We start from the raw sequence: 19,655 nt of genomic DNA on the forward strand, positions 1-19,655 counted from the left end.
TGTGCGCGCTCACACATGGCAGCCGAATGCCGCTTAAAGAAAAGGTGCACCAAGTGCGATGGAGCCCATCTGGACATACTTCACGACAGTAACAGACGGCGCCCTTCACCTGCAACATCCAGCCGCAAAGCGAGCGTCATGTACATCGATCCCGCCAGCAGCAGTGGAGCCCGAGTACTCCTAAAAGTAGTGCGTGTGACACTAAGCTACCAGAATAAAGTCCTGGACACTTACGCCGTCCTCGATGACGGGTCAGAGAAGACCCTGCTGCTCGCCTCCGCTGCGGCCCAGCTAGGGCTGCGGGGAAGCGAAACCCAAATGACAATTCGGACAATAAGACGAGATTTGAAGACGATAAAGGGCGAGAATGTCTCATTCTCTATCGCAGCAAGCGGCCAGCCTGAGCGACGGTACCAGATTGCAGACGCTTTCACCAGCCAAGAAATAGGACTGTCGCGGTACACATACCCCGTCGCCAAGCTGATGGAGAAATATGCACATCTGCGCAAGTTACCGATCCCGCTCATAGACAATGCTATGCCGACCCTGTTGATAGGCTCCGACCATGCAGACCTCATTGTCCCGATAGACCGGGTTCATACCGGACCCCGAGGCTGCCCTGCAGCAGTCGAGACCCGTTTGGGATGGACTCTCCAAGGCCCGCTCGCCAAATCTCTCAACCGAAGTACAGCCACTAGATGTCTCCACTCCCGAGTCACAGAGGGAGAAACCGCACTCCTGCAACACGTAGAGCGGCTATGGACCTTGGAACAAATGCCCTTTAAGAACGGAAAGAAAGACATTCGCTCTAAAGATGACATTTACGCCATTCACCTCCTCGAGACAGGGACCAAGAGAGTCCCGGTCAACGGCGTGTTGAGATACGCCACGCCACTCCTGCGGCGAGAAGGAATGCCTACTTTCCACGCCAAGACAGACGCCACAGAACGGTACCTGCTGAACACGGAGCGGCGCTTAGCCAAGAACCCCGCCCAAGAGAGTGTATACCGCGCTGAGATTGAGAAGCTCATCACAGCGGGACACGTCACAAAGATGGACATTAAAGAGGCTGACCAGACCACTGAATCGTGGTACGTGCCCCACCACAAGGTCCATCACAACGGTAAAGACCGCATAGTATTTAACTGCAGCTACCAGATCGGATCCCAAAATCTGAATAAAGAGTTACTGCCCGGTCCCACACTCGGCCCCTCCCTACTCTGCGTTCTACTCCGCTTCCGCCAGGAAAAGGTGGCCATCAGCGGGGACATTAAAGGAATGTTCCTGCAGGTGAGATTAGTAGAGGCGGACAAGCCCCTGTTACGGTTCCTATGGAGAGAGAAGCCAGGAGATAAGCACCCAGCCATCTACCAATGGGAAGTCCTCCCCTTCGGAACGACGTGCAGCCCCTGCTGTGCGACATTTGCACTACAGAAACATGTAGCAGAGGACCCAGCAGCGGACGAAGAGGTCCGACACAGCGTAAAGAACAGCTTCTACGTAGACAACTGTCTACAAAGCCTTTCAACCCAGGAAGAAGCCGAGGCTCTCTTGATTAAACTCCGCGCCTCATTGATCAAAGGCGGCTTTGATCTCAGGCAGTGGGCCAGCAGCGATCCGCAAGTACTGCGCAGCCTCTCCTCCGAGGACAAGGCAGCCAGCAGCGAGACCTGGATGGCTACAATCCCGGGAGAAGCCCAGGAGATGACCCTGGGATTGGTGTGGCGATTCAAAACAGATTCGCTTCACTACAGACACAAGCCCCTGACTACGGAGCAGGGAAGGCCGGCGGCGGCGCCGACCACCAGACAGAGTGTGTACACAACACTCGCCCGGCAATATGACCCGCTAGGATGTATTCTACCGTACACCACCAGGGCAAAAATGATTGTACGAGCATTGTGGGACAAGGACCAGGGCTGGGACGACCCCATTCCCGCACACCTTGCATCCACCTGGAGAGAGTGGGAGATGGAGCTCCACTCACTCCCAGGCGTTAATATGCGCCGAAGCTACTTCCCACCCACGGTGAGGCCAGAGACATGTAAAATGGACTTACACGTCTTCAGTGACGCCTCAGAGGTCGCATACGGATCAGTAGCCTACTTGCGGGCCCAAGACCAGGGGGGAGAGATCTACACAGCATTTGTCCTCGCCCGCTCGAGAATAGCCCCACGCAAGCAACAATCTATCCCACGTCTAGAGCTCTGCGCAGCCCTAGCCGGAGCGCACCTAGCCACGCTCATCCAACGTGAGCTCACCATACCGGTGTCTAGAACAATCCTGTGGTCAGATTCCACGACGGTACTCGCCTGGATCAAATCGGACTCATGCAAGTACAAAGTCTTCGTGGGAGTCAGAGTAACCGAGATTCAAGACTTAACCGAAGAGTTAACCGGAGAAACAGAGTGGCGCTACGTTGATACAAAACAGAACCCAGCTGACGTCATCACCCGGGGGATGCCCCTGGATGACCTCACCCGTCGCAATGTCTACAGTGACGGCCCCGCATTCCTAAGACTCCCGGAAGGACAGTGGCCCATGCCTATCCCGAGGGAAGCAAGTCCAGAGGAGGTGGAAATTAAGAAGTCTGTGTTCTGTGGATTGAGCACCGTAGCCTTTACCGACCCTAACATAGACGATTGCACGTCCATAGAGAGTGCACAACAAAGAACATTCCTGCGGTACCACCCGGAGTGCAAGTCCCCCGCTGATATGTCAGCAGCTAACTACGAGGAAGCAGAATTGCTTCTACTGCAGCGAGCCCAGAGAGACTCGTTCCCCGATGAATTGGCCTGTCTACAGGGAGGAAAGCCCGTCCCATCCGACAGCAGATTAATTCATCTGGCCCCCGAGAGCGACGCTCACACCCTCATCAGAGTGGGTGGTCGCCTACGCAGAGCCCCCAATCTACCGGATGACATTAAATACCCGATCGTATTGAACAGCCGACACAAGGTCACAGAGCTGATTATAAAGAAATACGATGAGGATGTACATCACGCAGGAGCAGAAAGAGTCTTCGCGGAAATCAGACGTCGTTACTGGATCCTACAAGGAAGAGAGGCGGTACGACGCTTCCAGCGAACATGTCTAGACTGCCGCAAGTGGCGCGCGCAGCCCAGCATACCAAGGATGGCTGACCTTCCTCCATGTCGCCTCCGAATCGGTGACAAGCCATTCCACTCAACGGGTATGGACTGCTTTGGCCCGCTGCACATAAAGAAAGGAAGAGGAACCGAGAAGCGGTGGGGTATTGTATTCAAATGCATGACCACCAGAGCGATACACATCGAGCTTCTCCCGACCATGAGCACAGACTCATTCCTTATGGCCTTCCGTAGATTCACATCACGGAAAGGAAGACCGTCTACCCTATTGTCCGATCATGGGACAAACTTCAAAGGCGGCGAAAGAGAGCTGAGAGAGAGCTTCCAAGCTATGGGCCCAGAACTTAAGACCCACCTCGCTCCAGCACAGGTTGATTTCCAATTCAACCCCCCAAACGCACCCCACTTCGGTGGCACTTGGGAACGAGAAGTGCGCTCCATAAAGACAGCCCTGTACGCAGTACTTGGGGCCCAGACTGTGGCGGAAGAAGTCCTAATGACAGTCCTCACGGAGATTGAGGGAGTACTTAACTCGAAGCCCCTCGGATATGTCTCCAGTGATGTGGCGGATATCGACCCAGTTACCCCCAACACACTCCTGATGGGGCGGCTAGATCCGGCATTACCCCAGACAATGTACCGGCCTGAAGAAGGGAACGGCCGACGAATGTGGAGGTACAGCCAAGTATTAGCCGACAAGTTTTGGAACAGTTTCCTACTGCACTACCTACCGTCTCTACAGACCCGCCAGAAGTGGGTAAAGGAGAGAGACAATTTGACAGAAGGAACAGTCGTCATGATTATTGATCAATCACTGCCCAGAGCTATGTGGCCGGCCGGCCGCGTAAGCAAAGTGATCACCGGTGCCGACGGCAAGGTCCGAGCAGCTGAAGTGCTCGTCCAGGGTCGCACTTACACCCGTCCCGTGGCAAGGCTCATAGAACTGCCTCGACTCCCAGACACAATCGATGATGACCATGACCCTACAACCCTATGACTTTGTGAAGTTGACTGACCCCTACAGCAAACCCTTATGTGTAAATAGACAACGCGATTAATCTGTCTCTGTTTAACTGATTAGGTCTGGGACCTATTCAGGGGGTGGCTGTTGTGAAGGGCCAGATTAAACCGAATATATATATTTATTTATATATATATATTTAATTGTATTTGTATATTCTCTAATATTCCCTGATATCCCTTGTATATTCCTTGTACAATATGCATTGAATATCCATTCTAGCCTACTGAACATCCCATAATAGTCTCCATTCTACTATTGGTCGAGACCTTGGTGCCAGGCTGCCATACCCCTCAGACCCAGTTCAAACGTACCGCTCGACATGTACGAACAAGTCCTAGTTCCGCGTAGGAATTTGGCTACCGCACCACTAATGGGACTATTTGTTCATAGTGCGTATATATACTGCGCTACTAAAGTAGGACTTTCTTTTTCAGTCCAGTTTCTTACCCTCCAATAGAGTCACAGACGTAAAGCCTCCCCGCGACGCCACGTGTGGGAGTAAGGCCAAGTTCGCCTACCATCGGTATTGAGACATCGTGTATATTAATATTTGAATAGTCATATTTGGCACTATATCGTCGAGTTGGACGTAGTCTATTAAGCTAATAATAGTCTGTTAATATATAGTGCTTCGTGCGGTGAGAATACTACCGTAGTCAGTACCCCATCGTTTCGGGCAGAGAACTGGCCGCTTACCCAGGGTGGTTGACCCTATGTGAAGCTGCACCCGAGGAGCCCCAGAGCCGACGAGCGAGTGGACCTGTATACCGGATTATTCTACCGACGACAGCCCGCCTTCCCAGGCACGGATTATGCTTTGGATACTTTGATTATTCCATGGATAAAGACCCCCGACACTGCCGTGTGTTGGAACCCCCCCCCCTGGAGAGGACGCAAGGTGAGGAGACGCTCTGCAAGACGAGGTCGCTTCACGTCTCTCCCCCGTGGACCGGAGAGAGCCGGCCCACAAAGAGTCCACCTGCTTTCATCTGTGGTCCAAGGATCGCCGGCGCATTGAACGGCACTACAGTGGGTTCACCTGGGATACCCTTGGCCGGACGAGGCAGCCGGATTCTACCCCCCCCCCCCCTCCTACTCCTGTCGGCTTACAAGCGACCGGATTAACCCCCTCTAGTGTATCTAGTATAATCATTAAAGTATCATTGCTGTTATTCCTTAACTATTCCAGGTCGTATATTTACCACCTGCGCCTTCAGAGATTGGACATTCTCTATTGATATACCGACGAATACTCCTTGCCATAAAAGTGCATACTATTTCAATTCATAAATGTAATTAAGTGATTAAGTGCTTATTCTACACACCATCGCTGTGTAGAAATAAAGACCTGTTTCTAATTCGTACATTTGTGTTGGATCCGTTTCATCTACGTGAGAGTGTTCATGATAATATATTTATGCCGTGTACTGGGTGGCCGAATATTAAGTACAAAGGTAGTGGTAGTAAGTATCATATCTAGTAATACAGTCAGGGAATTGTACCCCTCAGTTACAATAACCATGATATGAAATGTTCATCCCGTCCCCTTCCCTCATTCTTCTCCCAGACTTAGAGCTCATAGACCAGTACGGGAACGTTACCGAGGCGCTGACCTCCGCCTCTGTGGACCAGATCACTGCGGAAGGCGAGGGCCTGGATAAATCAACCCTGGCCTTGACCTGGCAGGTGGGGACAACGTCTCACTAGGGATGGGCATGAGTCATGTTTGATCGAGTACTCGTTTAGCGAAATCAAATTCAAATCGAATGTATTTGTAAGGCCCGACAGCACACGTTAATGTCCCCATGGGCCGGACACGTCGTACAACAAGTCAAGAAGAAACATTACAATAAATTCAAGAACAAAACAAAAAACACCATGAAATCCCAAATAAAATGTTAAAGGCGACATGCATTGCTATTCCTAGCACTATTTGGGCAACTTTACACAATTCCTGTGAGTCTATGGAACACCTCTGTAAGGTTTTATTCAAAAATATTCATTGTTTTATATTTCTAATCAAGTACTCAAAAGGCCAATTTTTCTCACTTTGAATTTCGTTCCGCCCATAAGCACTTTGAGTGACAGTCATCCACACAGTCTGCGAGTGGCAGAGAGAGAGAGAGAGAGAGAGAGAGAGAGAGAGAGACACACGGAGCACTGTGTAAACAAAGCTGCGTGTGTGAGATTAGCAGGTCCCCTTACATTTACATTTAGTCATTTAGCTGACGCTTTTATCCAAAGCGACTTACAAGTTCTGTACGACAAGCCATCAGGAAGGGCACAACTCTATCAGCTGAGTAACAATGTTCGTCAAAGTGTTGAGTGCTACAGTGTAGGTTAGTTTATTAGGACAAGTGCATGACAGTATGGTTAGTTAGGGTTAGATAATATTATTATTTTTTTGTCTCTCTCTCTCCCTCTCCCGTTTGAGGAAGTCTTCCACTGTGCCGCGCGCTACAGCCATAGACGGGGCGTTAGTTATGCTCCCGAATCGAGAGAGAGAGAGATAGAGAGGGGGAGAGAGAGAGAGACAGACAGAGAGAGACAGACAGAGAGACGACAGCGCGGCGCGCGTGTGTGTATGTGTGCTCTGTCGCGAGGGTGTATCTGTTTCTCCCTCTCTCTCTCTCTCTCGCTCGCTCTCTGTCAAACCCCGTTTGATGAAGTGTCGGGTTCACTATGCGCGCTACAACCACAGAGCCAATAGGATCACTATCCGCTCCATCCTCGCCTCGTTATGTCACGATGCGAGTCAAATCAGAATGACCTAATTAAATCGAGCAGAAATGGTCTGAGCTGAATGAGAGCAATCCGCCAATATGGTATTTAGAGACACAGACACATTGATACTAACTACTATTACTATAATACAATGCTAGACACTGAAAAAAGCCATTTATAATGCATGTCACCTTTAAATAAATAAATGCAACACTCCCAGACACACCCCACGCGAAGCTAAGGGAAAACTCACAAAAGACCTAGCGATATGAAAAAAGCACCACAGGCAATGTGGAGGGGAGAAACCTTAGAAGGGCCGTTCAATGGGGGATCTCCCTTCTTAGATGTCGGTGATAGTAGTGTTGCTATTAAACAGGCGAAACTGTTGGTAAGTATGTACATATACGTGTAATGAAACACAAATATGTACATGCAATAGCAACTGGGGTACATAAGAACATTTTGAAAGATTGAAAATAGAATAGACCTGATGACGGATCAATGGAAATCTATTTTTAGCATCTTCAAGAGCATGGTGGCAGCAATAACAATGCACAGCGATGCGTATTGTCAGTTAAAACAGTCAGTTACCATTTGTAATAATTACCTTACCTCCACTCTGTCTGAAGCAGGACTCTCCACTCATGGAAACACCGATTTCTTGAGGAAAAAAGTGTTTTGGTACAGGATGGATTTTCTTTGGCTAGCAGTATTAATGGTGTTTGGGTCCATGTACAGTAGCACAACTAACGTTAACAGTTAGCTAGCCACAACTGTTTAACAACTGTTATCCGTTTTAGCTATCTGTATTCCAACGCAACAAAACGTTCCTGGTAATGTTTACTTCTCTCCAACTCTCGCAGGTTTCCACTGTTGTCTTCTTGCAAGAACTCACGCCTTGCAGGATTTCAGAGCGAGATTTCAGTTTCAGTTCACAAAAACAAGCACTTTTAGTGGACATACTTGGTAACCAAATAAAAAATGTAGTTCCCTCAAAAACCATTCAAGTTCAGTTGAGACTTGATTTGATTAGATTTTTATTTGGAAATTACAAACACATCATAAAAACGATATTATCCTGACCAATTTGTACTCTTGAGGATATCACCTAAAAGCATTAATTAAAACACTGATTTCCAAGGTGGTCCTCGATGGAAGACATAAAAACATAAAACACATAAAAACATGAAAACATAAAAACACAGCACATAGCCTACTAGGAAGAACTAGAGTTTCAGTCCCCTGTGTCTACTCAGCCCTAGAATCTGATGTCCTGCCCTATGGCTGCTGAGCCATTTGCTCTTCCCTTAATTGAGCCTTTACCTTTGTTTTAAAATGCTTTTGGTTTGACTTTGCTTGGTAGGCAGAGGTAGTTCATTCCAAAGTACAATACCTGTGTAGAAAAAGGAGCTTCTTGTCATCTTACTCCTAGCTTTAGGAGACGGCACTTACTCGATCACTCATGCCCATCCCTACATCCTGCACTAAAAGAGTACCGGTAATTTTCGGACTATAAGGCACACCTGAATATAAGCCGCAGCAGCTAAATTGAATGATGTGTGCATATATAAGCCGCACTGGACTATAAGCCGCAGGTGTTTTAATGTTTAATTACCATATGTAAGGGTTCGTGCACAGAGGGGATTGTCGGGAAAGAGATGGCTGTTTGAGGAAGCTCCCATTTATTAACATTTCAACAAACAAGTTGCATATTTGCATAACGTATTCAAGTGTTACCATTGACACTCCTCCACGCTGTCAGGATCCACTCGCAAACTTGAGCGAAAGTTGCTTTTCGCATGCGACCAGTTTTGGTGAATGATTTATCGCCGCTAGTCGTCCACGCCTCCCACTGAACGCGTAGTGCCACTTTGACCGCACAAGTGACACTGATGTCGAGTGGCTGCAGATGCTTCGTTGTGCCCCCAGGAATCACAGCTGGCATTGAGTTTGTGCTCTTGATGGCTGCTTTCACAGACTCTGTTATATGGGCCCTCATGCTGTCCAAAACGAGCAAAGCTTTTTTTTTGGCGAAATAATCCTCCAGGGCGCTTGACGTAGCACTCATTCAGCCACTCCTTCATTACGCTTTGTTAAAGGTGGTGGACTGTAACCTGTAAAATCCATAGATTTAGGAGGTCCCCTAGTGGCCGTTAGCTGTAAAAATCCATAGATTAGCCACACCGTTATATAAGCCGCAGGGTCGAAAAATGGGGGGGGGGAAGGCGCGGCTTATAGTCCGAAAATTACGGTAGTCGCAATTCAGACATGTTCAATAGGACTGACTCGTTTTGCGTTGACCCCCCCCCCCCCCCAGGAGAGCAACCGCTCTGTGGTGGTGTCGGGGGTGAGGTTCCAGCCCGGGACGCCTGGGACCCGGGAGCTGAGCTTCACCTGGAAGGACTTCGTGGAGCACGTCAGAGTCCGCCTGAACGCAGGGGTCCCTGCACAGCTGAAACTGACCAGTGGGCCACAGCAGGTAGGAGTCTCTAGGCAGTCTAGGGGGTTGGGGATATAAATCCATACGGCAATTTAATAACCATATCTTGTGTGTGCCGATATTACAGTATATTGATACAGTGACGCCAAGTATCAATATTAAAAAATATGAGGTGATCAGAGGTAGGTACCCACTCAGCCCTCTAAAATCCACTCAGCCTTCTCAATACACTCAGCCCTCTAAAATCCACTCAGCCTTCTCAATACACTCAGCCTTCTAAAATCCACTCAGCCTTCTCACTACACTCAGCCTTCTAAAATCCACTCGGCCTTCTCAATACACTCAGCCTTCTAAAATCAACTCAGCCTTCTCAATACACTCAGCCTTCTAAAATCCACTCAGCCTTCTCAATACACTCAGCCTTCTAAAATCCACTCAGCCTTCTCAATACACTCAGCCTTCTAAAATCCACTCAGCCTTCTCAATACACTCAGCCTTCTAAAATCCACTCAGCCTTCTCAATCCACTCAGCCTTGTCAGCCCGGTCAGCTAACTGCTAGCATCCAGAGCCGTGGGACTGCTTGCATCTTCAGCACTCCAGACACCTCACCTGTAACACCAACACTGGATCATCCGACTGTAGTGTCACGTTCTTTTCATGTTTTTATTTTTTTTATCACAAACAGCCATTATCTAAACCCAGCCACTGCTTGTCAGCCCTTACAGGTGTTGAACGAGAAGGGGATCCCCACACCCTTCCTCCTGCAGCTGTGTGACGCGTGGGGGAACCCCTCCACCGACCAGAGGGTTGTAGTGGAGCTGAAGCCATCCACTCCGGACTTGAAGGTGTTCACTTGGACCACGAATACACACAACACTGTGTGCTCACACACTTTCTGAGCCATCGCTCACAGTTAGAAAACGTTAGTCGGTTATTATAACGAGGTGCTTTGGTGTTTTTTTTTTTTTTTCAGGTGACGTCATCTGTTATCTCACAGCCGGTAGATGCGGAGGGGAAGGCCGTGTTCACCGTCAAAAGCGTGAGTGGACCGAAGTGAGTATGACTTTGTATTTATCATTATTATTTATTATTATGTTTATTTATCATTATTATCTCCACCGGAGCATTCGAGTTTTCACATTGAGCAACGGAAAGTATTATTTTGGAATTAATTTCCAAATTGTTGTCCATTGATATGACAACAGTACATACAGTTCCATATAAAGTTATGCGACACCTTTTTAATGCAAGAGGGCGACCGTGAACACAAGAGGGCAATAGCCCTCCATCAGCTGATGTTAGGCCAAAGATGCAGACTTTGCAGAATTGTCCATAATACAATATATACATGCAATATATACACACAAACTGTACATATACAGTATATATATGCAATTCATACACACACACACACATACTGTACATATACAGTATATACATGCAATACACACACATAAATATACATAATATTACCCAGAGATTTGGTGTAGAGAAAGAAGAGGAGGGATCCAAGGGCCGAGCCCTGGGGGACACCCATCTGTAGGGGTTCGTTGAGATAGGATGGTAAATGGTGCATTTACACTGTGCTTTTATCCAAAGCGCTTTGCAATCTTTGTTCCTCACACATTCATCACACACCAATGGCGGAGGCAACCATGCAAGGCGCCAACCGGCACATCGTGAGCAATTAGGGGTTAAGTGTCTTTCTCAAGGACACTTTGACACTATGCCCGGGAGGAGTGGGAATCGAAACGGGGACCTTCCGACTACCAGACGACTGCTCTACCTCCTGAGCCACTGTGATAGTGGATGGTGGGGTTCAGGGTTGTGTTTCTGATGAGTGGTGTGACTCTGGCTTGTTTTAGAGAGGTGGGCACCACCCCAGAGTTGAGAGAGGAGTTGATGGTTGCAGCAGTCAGGAATGGGAGGATGTCTGGTGCGATGGTCTGGAGGAGTGGGGAGGGTATCGGGGTCCAGCTGGCATGTAGTGGGACGGTTTGACGTCACCCGTGTCTGTACTTCAGTGTCTGTAATGGGAGAGAAAGATGACGGCGTGAAAGATGAGGTTCCTGTTTCAGCACTTGGAGTGGATGGGGTTTGGGAGAAGCAGCTACGGATGTTCTCCAAATGTTTCTGAAAGTCCTCCGCAGAGAGTGGAGGGGGCGCGGGGGGAGGGGGTATGGTGACGTGCAGTTTGTGGAGGTTCTTAGCAGAGGCCTCGATCTTATGGTGAAAGAAAGAGGCTTTGACAGTAGTAATGTTTTCATGAATGATGACAAGAGGTCATGATAAGCAGTGATGTCACCGCTGAGGCGGGTCTTTTTGCACTTCCTCTCTGCAGCTCTCTGGCTCCGTCTTTCCTCTCCAACTGCATCCGTCAGCCACGGTCTGGGTGTGGAACGGCTGGCAGGCTTCTTGGCGAGGGGACTGAGCTTGTCGAAGGAGGATGAGAGGGCTGAAAGGAGGGTGGAGGATGAGAGGGCTGAAAGGAGGGTGGAGGATGAGAGGGCTGAAAGGAGGGTGGAGGTTGAGAGGGCTGAAAGGAGGGTGGAGGATGAGAGGAGGGTGGAGGATGAGAGGGCTGAAAGGAGGGTGGAGGATGAGAGGAGGGTGGAGGATGAGAGGGCTGAAAGGAGGGTGGAGGATGAGAGGGCTGAAAGGAGGGTGGAGGATGAGAGGAGGGTGGAGGATGAGAGGGCTGAAAGGAGGGTGGAGGATGAGAGGGCTGAAAGGAGGGTGGAGGTTGCCGTATCTGAAGGGAGAGCAGAGAAAGTCTCACTCGAGGGTAGAGCTGACGGGATGTAGTGGGTGGTTTGGGGTTAAGCACAAGAGTTAGTGAGAAGGATACAAAGAAGTGGTCTGATAGATTGAGGAGAGTTACCGTGGTGTTGATTATGCTGGAGTCACAGGAGAATATGAGGTCCAGGGAGCTGCCCGCTTTGTGGGTGGGAGGCATGACAGTGGGAGTCAGGTCGAAGGATTGTAGGAGAGAGACCACTGTGGCAGACTGGGAAGGGTCAGGTACAGTAGGTTGAAGTCACCCATTAGCACCATGGGCGGGTAGCAGAGCTTGGCAGGGTTGCTTCCAAACTGGTGTGGACGGCCTGAAGTTATAATAATAATTATAATTTTTATAATAATAATGCAGGACCTCTTTAGAGGTCTTTCTTCGGCATGCAACGAACTGGACATGCAATGGGAGCGGCACACACACAGGTTGGCCTGAAGGAAGAGATTAAAGTAAGCACATGGTGAGGGCAATACAGGTAGATATAAGTAAGCATGTATATACAGTATATACATGCAATATATACACACACACATACTGTACATATACAGTATATACATGCAATATATATACACACATACTGTACATATACAGTATATACATGCAATAAATATACACACATACTGTACATATACAGTATATACATGCAATACATATACACACATACTGTACATATACAGTATATACATGCAATATATCCACATACATACAGTACATAACATGAACTGCTTGAGGCCCTGCCCGCCATCAGTTGGCTGTACATTTTTGACAAATCAAAATAAAATGTATTTGTAAAAGCCCGCAATCACAAGTAATGTCCCCATGGGCTGGACAAGTCTTCTTTAAACAAGTCGAGAAGAAACATCACAATAAATCAAGAACAAAAAAAAAACCAACATGAAACCCAGACATACCCCAGCGAAGGTAAGGAAAAACTCACTAAAACCTAGCAATAGGAAAAAAAGCACCACAGGCAATGTGGAGGAGAGAAACCTTAGAAGGGCCGTTCAAGGGGGGATCTCCCTTCTTGGATGTCGGTGATAGTAGTGTTGCTACAGTATGGACGATCGATGGGTGGAGAATAAAACAGGCGAAATAGTTGGTATGTACCGGTACATATACGTGTAATAAAACACAAATATGTACACCTTGTCTTCCCCCAGGGTTGAGTATGAAACATGTTTGTCACCTTGTCTTCCCCCAGGGGGGAGTATGAAACATGTTTGTCACCTTGTCTTCCCCCAGGGGGGAGTATGAAACATGTTTGTCACCTTGTCTTCCCCCAGGGGGGAGTATGAAACATGTTTGTCACCTTGTCTTCCCCCAGGGGGGAGTATGAAACATGTTTGTCACCTTGTCTTCCCCCAGGGGGGAGTATGAAACATGTTTGTCACCTTGTCTTCCCCCAGGGGGGAGTATGAAACATGTTTGTCACCTTGTCTTCCCCCAGGGGGGAGTATGAAACATGTTTGTCACCTTGTCTTCCCCCAGGGGGGAGTATGAAACATGTTTGTCACCTTGTCTTCCCCCAGGGGGGAGTATGAAACATGTTTACCACCTTGTCTTCCCACGGGGCAGTATGAAACATGTTTACCACCTTGTCTTCCAGGGGCGAGTATGAGCTGAAGTTCCGAGGGGCCTTAAACAGGAAACCCCTCCCGGCTCCGTCTGTAAAGCTCACAGTCATCCCTGATCCTGACAGACCCGTTCGGCTGTCAGTGGAGTACGACGCCATGGCTACGTTCCCTGCCGGGGGCACTCTTCCAGGTCTGCTCTCTCTCTCGCTCTCGCGCTCTGTCTGTCTGTCTACACCTCTGGCATCGTCTGCTTTGTTTTGGATACTGGTATCGGAGCTAAAATAGTAGGGTATCAGTATTGGGAGAATGTCCCCAATACTAAAACCTGATGACCAGAGCTCTGTGAATCATGTTAGAAATCAAAGCAAAGACACTTGATTTAAAACCTGATGACCAGAGCTCTGTGAATCATGTTAGAAAATCAAAGCAAAGACACTTGATTTAAAACCTGATGACCAGATCCCCGTGAATCATGTTAGAAATCAAAGCAAAGACACTTGATTTAAAACCCGATGACCAGATCCCTGTGAATCATGTTAGAAATCAAAGCAAAGGCACTTGATTTAAAACGTTTAGTAAAATATTTAATAGGGTGTAAAAAAGCACTAGCGTTTTAACACATCCGTGTCTTCTTGAGAGTGATGTGATATTTTTTTTGCACTGTATTAAATGCCCTTTTAAAATGAAAATGAGTGCTTGGAAAAGTGCTTGAAAGTCCTTGAATTTCATTTAGCAATGTCTGTGGGGAACCCATGCTGTTGTCTGTGCCCAGTGTTCTCGGTGACTGTGGTGTCTGAGGCGGGCAGTCCGGTGCGCAACGTGAAGCCTGGGGCGCTGTCCATGATGCTGTGGAGGGGGGAGTCGTCGACGGAAAACAGGCCTCCAAAAGGGGTGAGTGAGGGGCGCTGTCCATGCTGCTGTGGAGGGCGGAGTTGGTGGAAAACAGGCCTCCAAAAGGGGTGAGTGAGGGGCGCTGTCCATGCTGCTGTGGAGGGCAGAGTCGGTGGAAAACAGGCCTCCTAAAGGGGTGAGTGAGGGGCGCTGTCCATGCTGCTGTGGAGGGCAGAGTCGGTGGAAAACAGGCCCCCTAAAGGGGTGAGGGAGGGACAGTCAGAGAGGTCAGTAGCTACACTGCTCCCACCAGCAGGACAGGATAACTAACTATATTAACAAATACAGAGACCAACTATTACCATCCACTGTAATTACTGGTATCCAAACACATGCTTGCAAACATACGTGTCTCATGCGTGAGAAAGAAGAAAGAAAAAAGCACCAGTCACTAGCATACCAGGGACAGCTGACAGACGGTAGCCTAAACGCTAGATATGGTGTTAACATAGAAGACGTTAGCCGCTAACGTTACTGTGAAAGAGAGAGAGAGAGAGAGAGAGAGAGAGAGAGAGAGAGAGAGAGAGAGAGAGAGAGCGAGAGCGAGAGCGAGAGCGCGAGCGCGAGCGCGAGAGCGAGAGAGAGAGAGAGAGAGAGAGAGAGAGAGAGAGAGAGAGAGAGAGAGAGAGAGAGAGAGATGTGGCTGTACCTTATAACCACAACGTAATGTTAGCCTAGCCACATTACTGTGAAAGCCAGTAAGATGGAGAAAGAGAGCAGACGAGAGCGAGAGAGAGAGACAAAAGTAGCTAGGTTAATATTTAAATTAATTTCAGATGTAACCTACCTAGTGACATTAGGCTTGGGCTTGGGCTCTCAATGTCCCGGCCCCTCACCCTGTCTCTGTCTCTCTCTCTCTGTCTTTGTCTGTCCAGCCTTGCCCCTCCCCCGTTTTCCGCGTCATGAAAAACATTGTAGTCCTAAGAGAGAAGAGACCCAGGGCTTTTGATGGACATCGAAATCTCATAAAACTACACTACCCAGCTCACATCAGCCTCTGTCAAAGCTGTTGAAAAAATTCTGACATTATTTTTGTGGTTATATCTCACGGGTCGAACAAACCTGAACGCTATTGCCATAAAATAGAACGTAGTTTGTTTCTTTACCTTTCTATGAACGTCTAGAAAAGAAACTATGATGAATTGAAAATGGGGGACCCTGATGTAAACAAGACGAAAGTCTTTCTCTGGTCTCTGGTGTGTATTGAGCCGTACTGTATTGTACCCATTCTGCAATCTGCAATCTGTTAATACAATTTTCAATCAATCAATCAAAACGCATCTCAATCTGATGAAAAATGGCGGAGCTATTTACATTATAAAAAAGTAACTGTACTTACAGTAGATTTCATTCAAATGTGCTGCCCTGTTACGGGCGCCTGGTGGTACTAAATCCAGAGATCATGACCATAATAAGGTAATTTATAGGCCTGATATTCAGTACTGTATCTACAAAAAATAACTGTAAATCAGGTGCCCTTTATTAATTTGCTTAGGTTTATGTACTCTTGATCTCAGGAAGGTGCTGAATGCGCTTAGTGGCAATTTTTCATGCCTGGTCAATGTTAGCATGGTGTTATTCACCGTCAAAGGTCGAAATAATGATAATTGATATTCTCCTTTGGTTCATTACAATTTACTCAAGCCTATTAACAGACACAATATTTCCGACACTGGGAATACATTCCCCGAGGTCCATAGATGTCCCTAGATACCAAGTACATGCAAATGGACCTTGTAGATGTGGAGAAATCTTCCATTTACTAAATATTGTTTCATTTGTAAGTGCAAGAAAAAAAATGATTACGCTGCCAGTTGATGGATATAAAAAGTAATCCAAAAGCGCACTTGGTTAACTCTTGTTCATACAGTCATAATGTGCACAAAATATTAGACCAATCTGCCTTGTAGTTTGCAAGATTTGCTGCAGACAGATACACACACACACACCGGGCCGACGACACGATCTGGTCCTGGCCAGCGCCTGGTGGGGACGATGCTGCAGACAGATACACACACACACACCGGGCCGACGACACGATCTGGTCCTGGCCAGCGCCTGGTGGGGACGATGCTGCAGACAGATACACACACACACACCGGGCCGACGACACGATCTGGTCCTGGCCAGCGCCTGGTGGGGACGATGCTGCAGACAGATACACACACACACACCGGGCCGACGACACGATCTGGTCCTGGCCAGCGCCTGGTGGGGACGATGCTGCAGACAGATACACACACACACACCGGGCCGACGACACGATCTGGTCCTGGCCAGCGCCTGGTGGGGACGATGCTGCAGACAGATACACACACACACACCGGGCCGACGACACGATCTGGTCCTGGCCAGCGCCTGGTGGGGACGATGCTGCAGACAGATACACACACACACACCGGGCCGACGACACTATCTGGTCCTGGCCAGCGCCTGGTGGGGACGATGCTGCAGACAGATACACACACACACACCGGGCCGACGACACTATCTGGTCCTGGCCAGCGCCTGGTGGGGACGATGCTGCAGTAAAGTCCAGTGTTGCTGACCAGTGTTTTTTATTGACTTGTCTTTCCCCAGACCATTCCACTGAAATGCAGTAAACCCAGGGAGAATGAAAAGAATGACCGTTTCCACTTCAGGTACACTAATATGTCTTTGTTCTATACAGGGTTATGTTATGTTACCGGTATGTTATGAATTGAAAATGGGGGACCCTGATGTAAACAAGACGAAAGTCTTTCTCTGGTCTGCATCCCCTTAACAATTGTGTGTATTGAGCGGTTGAGCCGTACTGTATTGTACCCATTCTGCAATCTGTTAATACAATTATCAATCAATCAATCAATCAAAGGGGCAAAGTGCAGAATTACCCCCAAACAAATCAAGGGTCGTGGCCAGAAGAATTGCCCCAAAATCTTGAATTGAGTCATATCTTGCAAATTAAGTATATTATCAGCTATACAGCAGCATACCAATGAGAAGATTATATATATATATTTTTTTTATATACACTTTTTCTCCCCATTTTCTATTTTTCTCCCATCCCATTTTCGTATATCCAATTCTTCCCTCCCCTGCCCTGGTCCATTGCTAGCCATATCACTGAAGAAGGACATTGTCCGTCTGCTATCTATTCAGGCTGCCATTAAAAACATTGAACCTGAGAGTGCTGGTCCGGCTACCCTGCTTTTTGATAGACTATGCCTCCCACAGGACGGTTGTAGTGAAGACAGAAGCCTTGCATCACGTGTCCCCTCTGGTACACGAGGAGGCAGCCTGTCGCATCTTTGCACCGCAGCACCTCGAACTCTCAGTGGCGAGGAGTAACGCGTGGGAGGCTCACGCTGCCCCCGTCACTTCCTGCTTCCGGCGTCACCAAACCGACCTGTAGGAGTCGCTGTCCACAACGTCAAATCCCCACCCACCGGCTTTCCCACCCTCTAACACTTGCCAATTGTGTTAGTATGAACGACCGGCCAGCCGGTAGCAACGCTGAGCGCTGGGCTCATACCCAGCGTATCCTGCGTTAGAGGCGAGCACCTTGCCCACTGTGCCAATCAGCCGCCCATGAGAAGATTATATTTTTATATTTTCCTCTCTGTGCGTTCAGAAGGAAGCTATCTGGCTGCATGTTAGCCTAGCTTAGCACAAATTAATGAAAGCAGATACGGACCGCTTCCATTCACTTGTGCAAAGCTAGGCTAGCTTGCAGCCAGATACTGTAGCTTTCTACTGAACGCACAGAGAGGAAATTGGTAGGGCTGTCCCCGACTAAGGATTTGGATGGTCGACTAGGATTGGCCAAAATTTGCCGTTAGTCGACTATTGGTCGACTTAAAAATGTTTGTATTTTGTATCATTCCATTTGGGCTGTGGGGGGTGCTTAATGTCTGAAGGAGTCGACTGAAGGCTTCTTGTCCTCTGCAAAAGAGTTTGGGAAAAGGGCCTTCATGTTCTCTGCTCCCTCTGCCTGGAATGGACTTCAAAAATCTTTGAAATTGCAGGCCCTCACTACCATATCTGATTTTAAAGTTCAAATTAAGGGCATTTTAAAGAATGAGATGGGAGAATGTCGCTGCTTCACTGCATAATGTGGTGTTATATTTTATATTTTTAACCTGACCTTCTCTCCCCAGCAACCTCCTGCAAAGCCTCACCTTCCATCCTCTTTCTGCCTTTTTACCCTACCCTCCAATCTCCCCCAATCCCATTCAATCTAATTTGCTGCAGCTCAAATGTATCCCCTTGCCCCACTTTGCCTTTTATGTCTCTGTCTGTGTTTTGTGTATTTTTGTATGTTTGTTTTTGTTTTTGCTGCCATTTTGGCCAGGTCTTGCTCGAAAAAGAGATCTTTGATCTCAAGTGACTACCTGGTAAAATAAAGGTAAAAAAAATAAATTAGATGGGTGAAATCCTCTTTCAGTGCCTCTGTGCCTGTTTTCGTAGGCAGTTAGCCTCTGGTATGCGTGCCATTAGCGTTAGCCACACTTCTAGGCCTCTTTTCTTTTGGAAAGAATGATAAGAAAAATTATTATATTCGACTAAGAGGTTGGCCAGTCGACTACGGCTCCTTTCGACCGATTAGTTGACTAATCGATTAATAGGGGTCAGCCCTAGAAATTGGTATCTATCTTCTTGTCTGACTCTGGCGATGTTAAGAGCATTACCCATAATGTTGGCGTGTTCCTTTAACTTGGAACACAGAAAATGATTATTTTACAACTATAAGCAAATTGCCCCAAAAATATTTTATTTATCCTGGAAATGTGTGTCTGTGTGTTTGTTTGTGTGCTTCATTTGAACAGAGAGAAAATCATTCCACAACAGTCCGGAAAGTACACCATCCAGTTTTCTGTCCATATGTCCATGACCGTACTAGACAAAACACAACTGTACGCTGTGTGGAGTCACCTGGTTGGTTAAACCTCAAGCACTTTCCACACACACACACACAATATGATAACTAAACCCAAACCCAATGAGCCTGTTTGCTGCTAGCTTGCTTGACCACTGTTTTTAATCAAAAACAATATAAACAACAACGCTGCTTTTCACAGTTTTACTTTCTTAATCTGACCATATTTGACCCCCTCTGTT

At 47.7% G+C, this 19,655-nt stretch overlaps 1 protein-coding gene across 1 annotated transcript in view; it reads left to right on the plus strand.

The window, feature by feature from the left end:
- Positions 1 to 19,655, plus strand: part of smchd1 (structural maintenance of chromosomes flexible hinge domain containing 1) — a 160,111-nt gene that overhangs the window by 116,559 nt on the left and 23,897 nt on the right. The window contains exons 28-35 of the mRNA XM_084326451.1: positions 5,702 to 5,820; positions 9,176 to 9,337; positions 10,016 to 10,144; positions 10,273 to 10,352; positions 13,697 to 13,854; positions 14,437 to 14,555; positions 17,136 to 17,197; positions 19,364 to 19,472. Coding sequence (XP_084182577.1) covers positions 5,702 to 5,820; positions 9,176 to 9,337; positions 10,016 to 10,144; positions 10,273 to 10,352; positions 13,697 to 13,854; positions 14,437 to 14,555; positions 17,136 to 17,197; positions 19,364 to 19,472 — 938 coding nt within the window. The remainder of the gene's footprint in view (positions 1 to 5,701; positions 5,821 to 9,175; positions 9,338 to 10,015; positions 10,145 to 10,272; positions 10,353 to 13,696; positions 13,855 to 14,436; positions 14,556 to 17,135; positions 17,198 to 19,363; positions 19,473 to 19,655) is intronic.

This window comes from Notolepis coatsorum (assembly GCF_963971535.1).
Source record: "Notolepis coatsorum genome assembly, chromosome: 12".
NCBI classification, from domain to species: Eukaryota; Metazoa; Chordata; class Actinopteri; order Aulopiformes; family Paralepididae; genus Notolepis; species Notolepis coatsorum.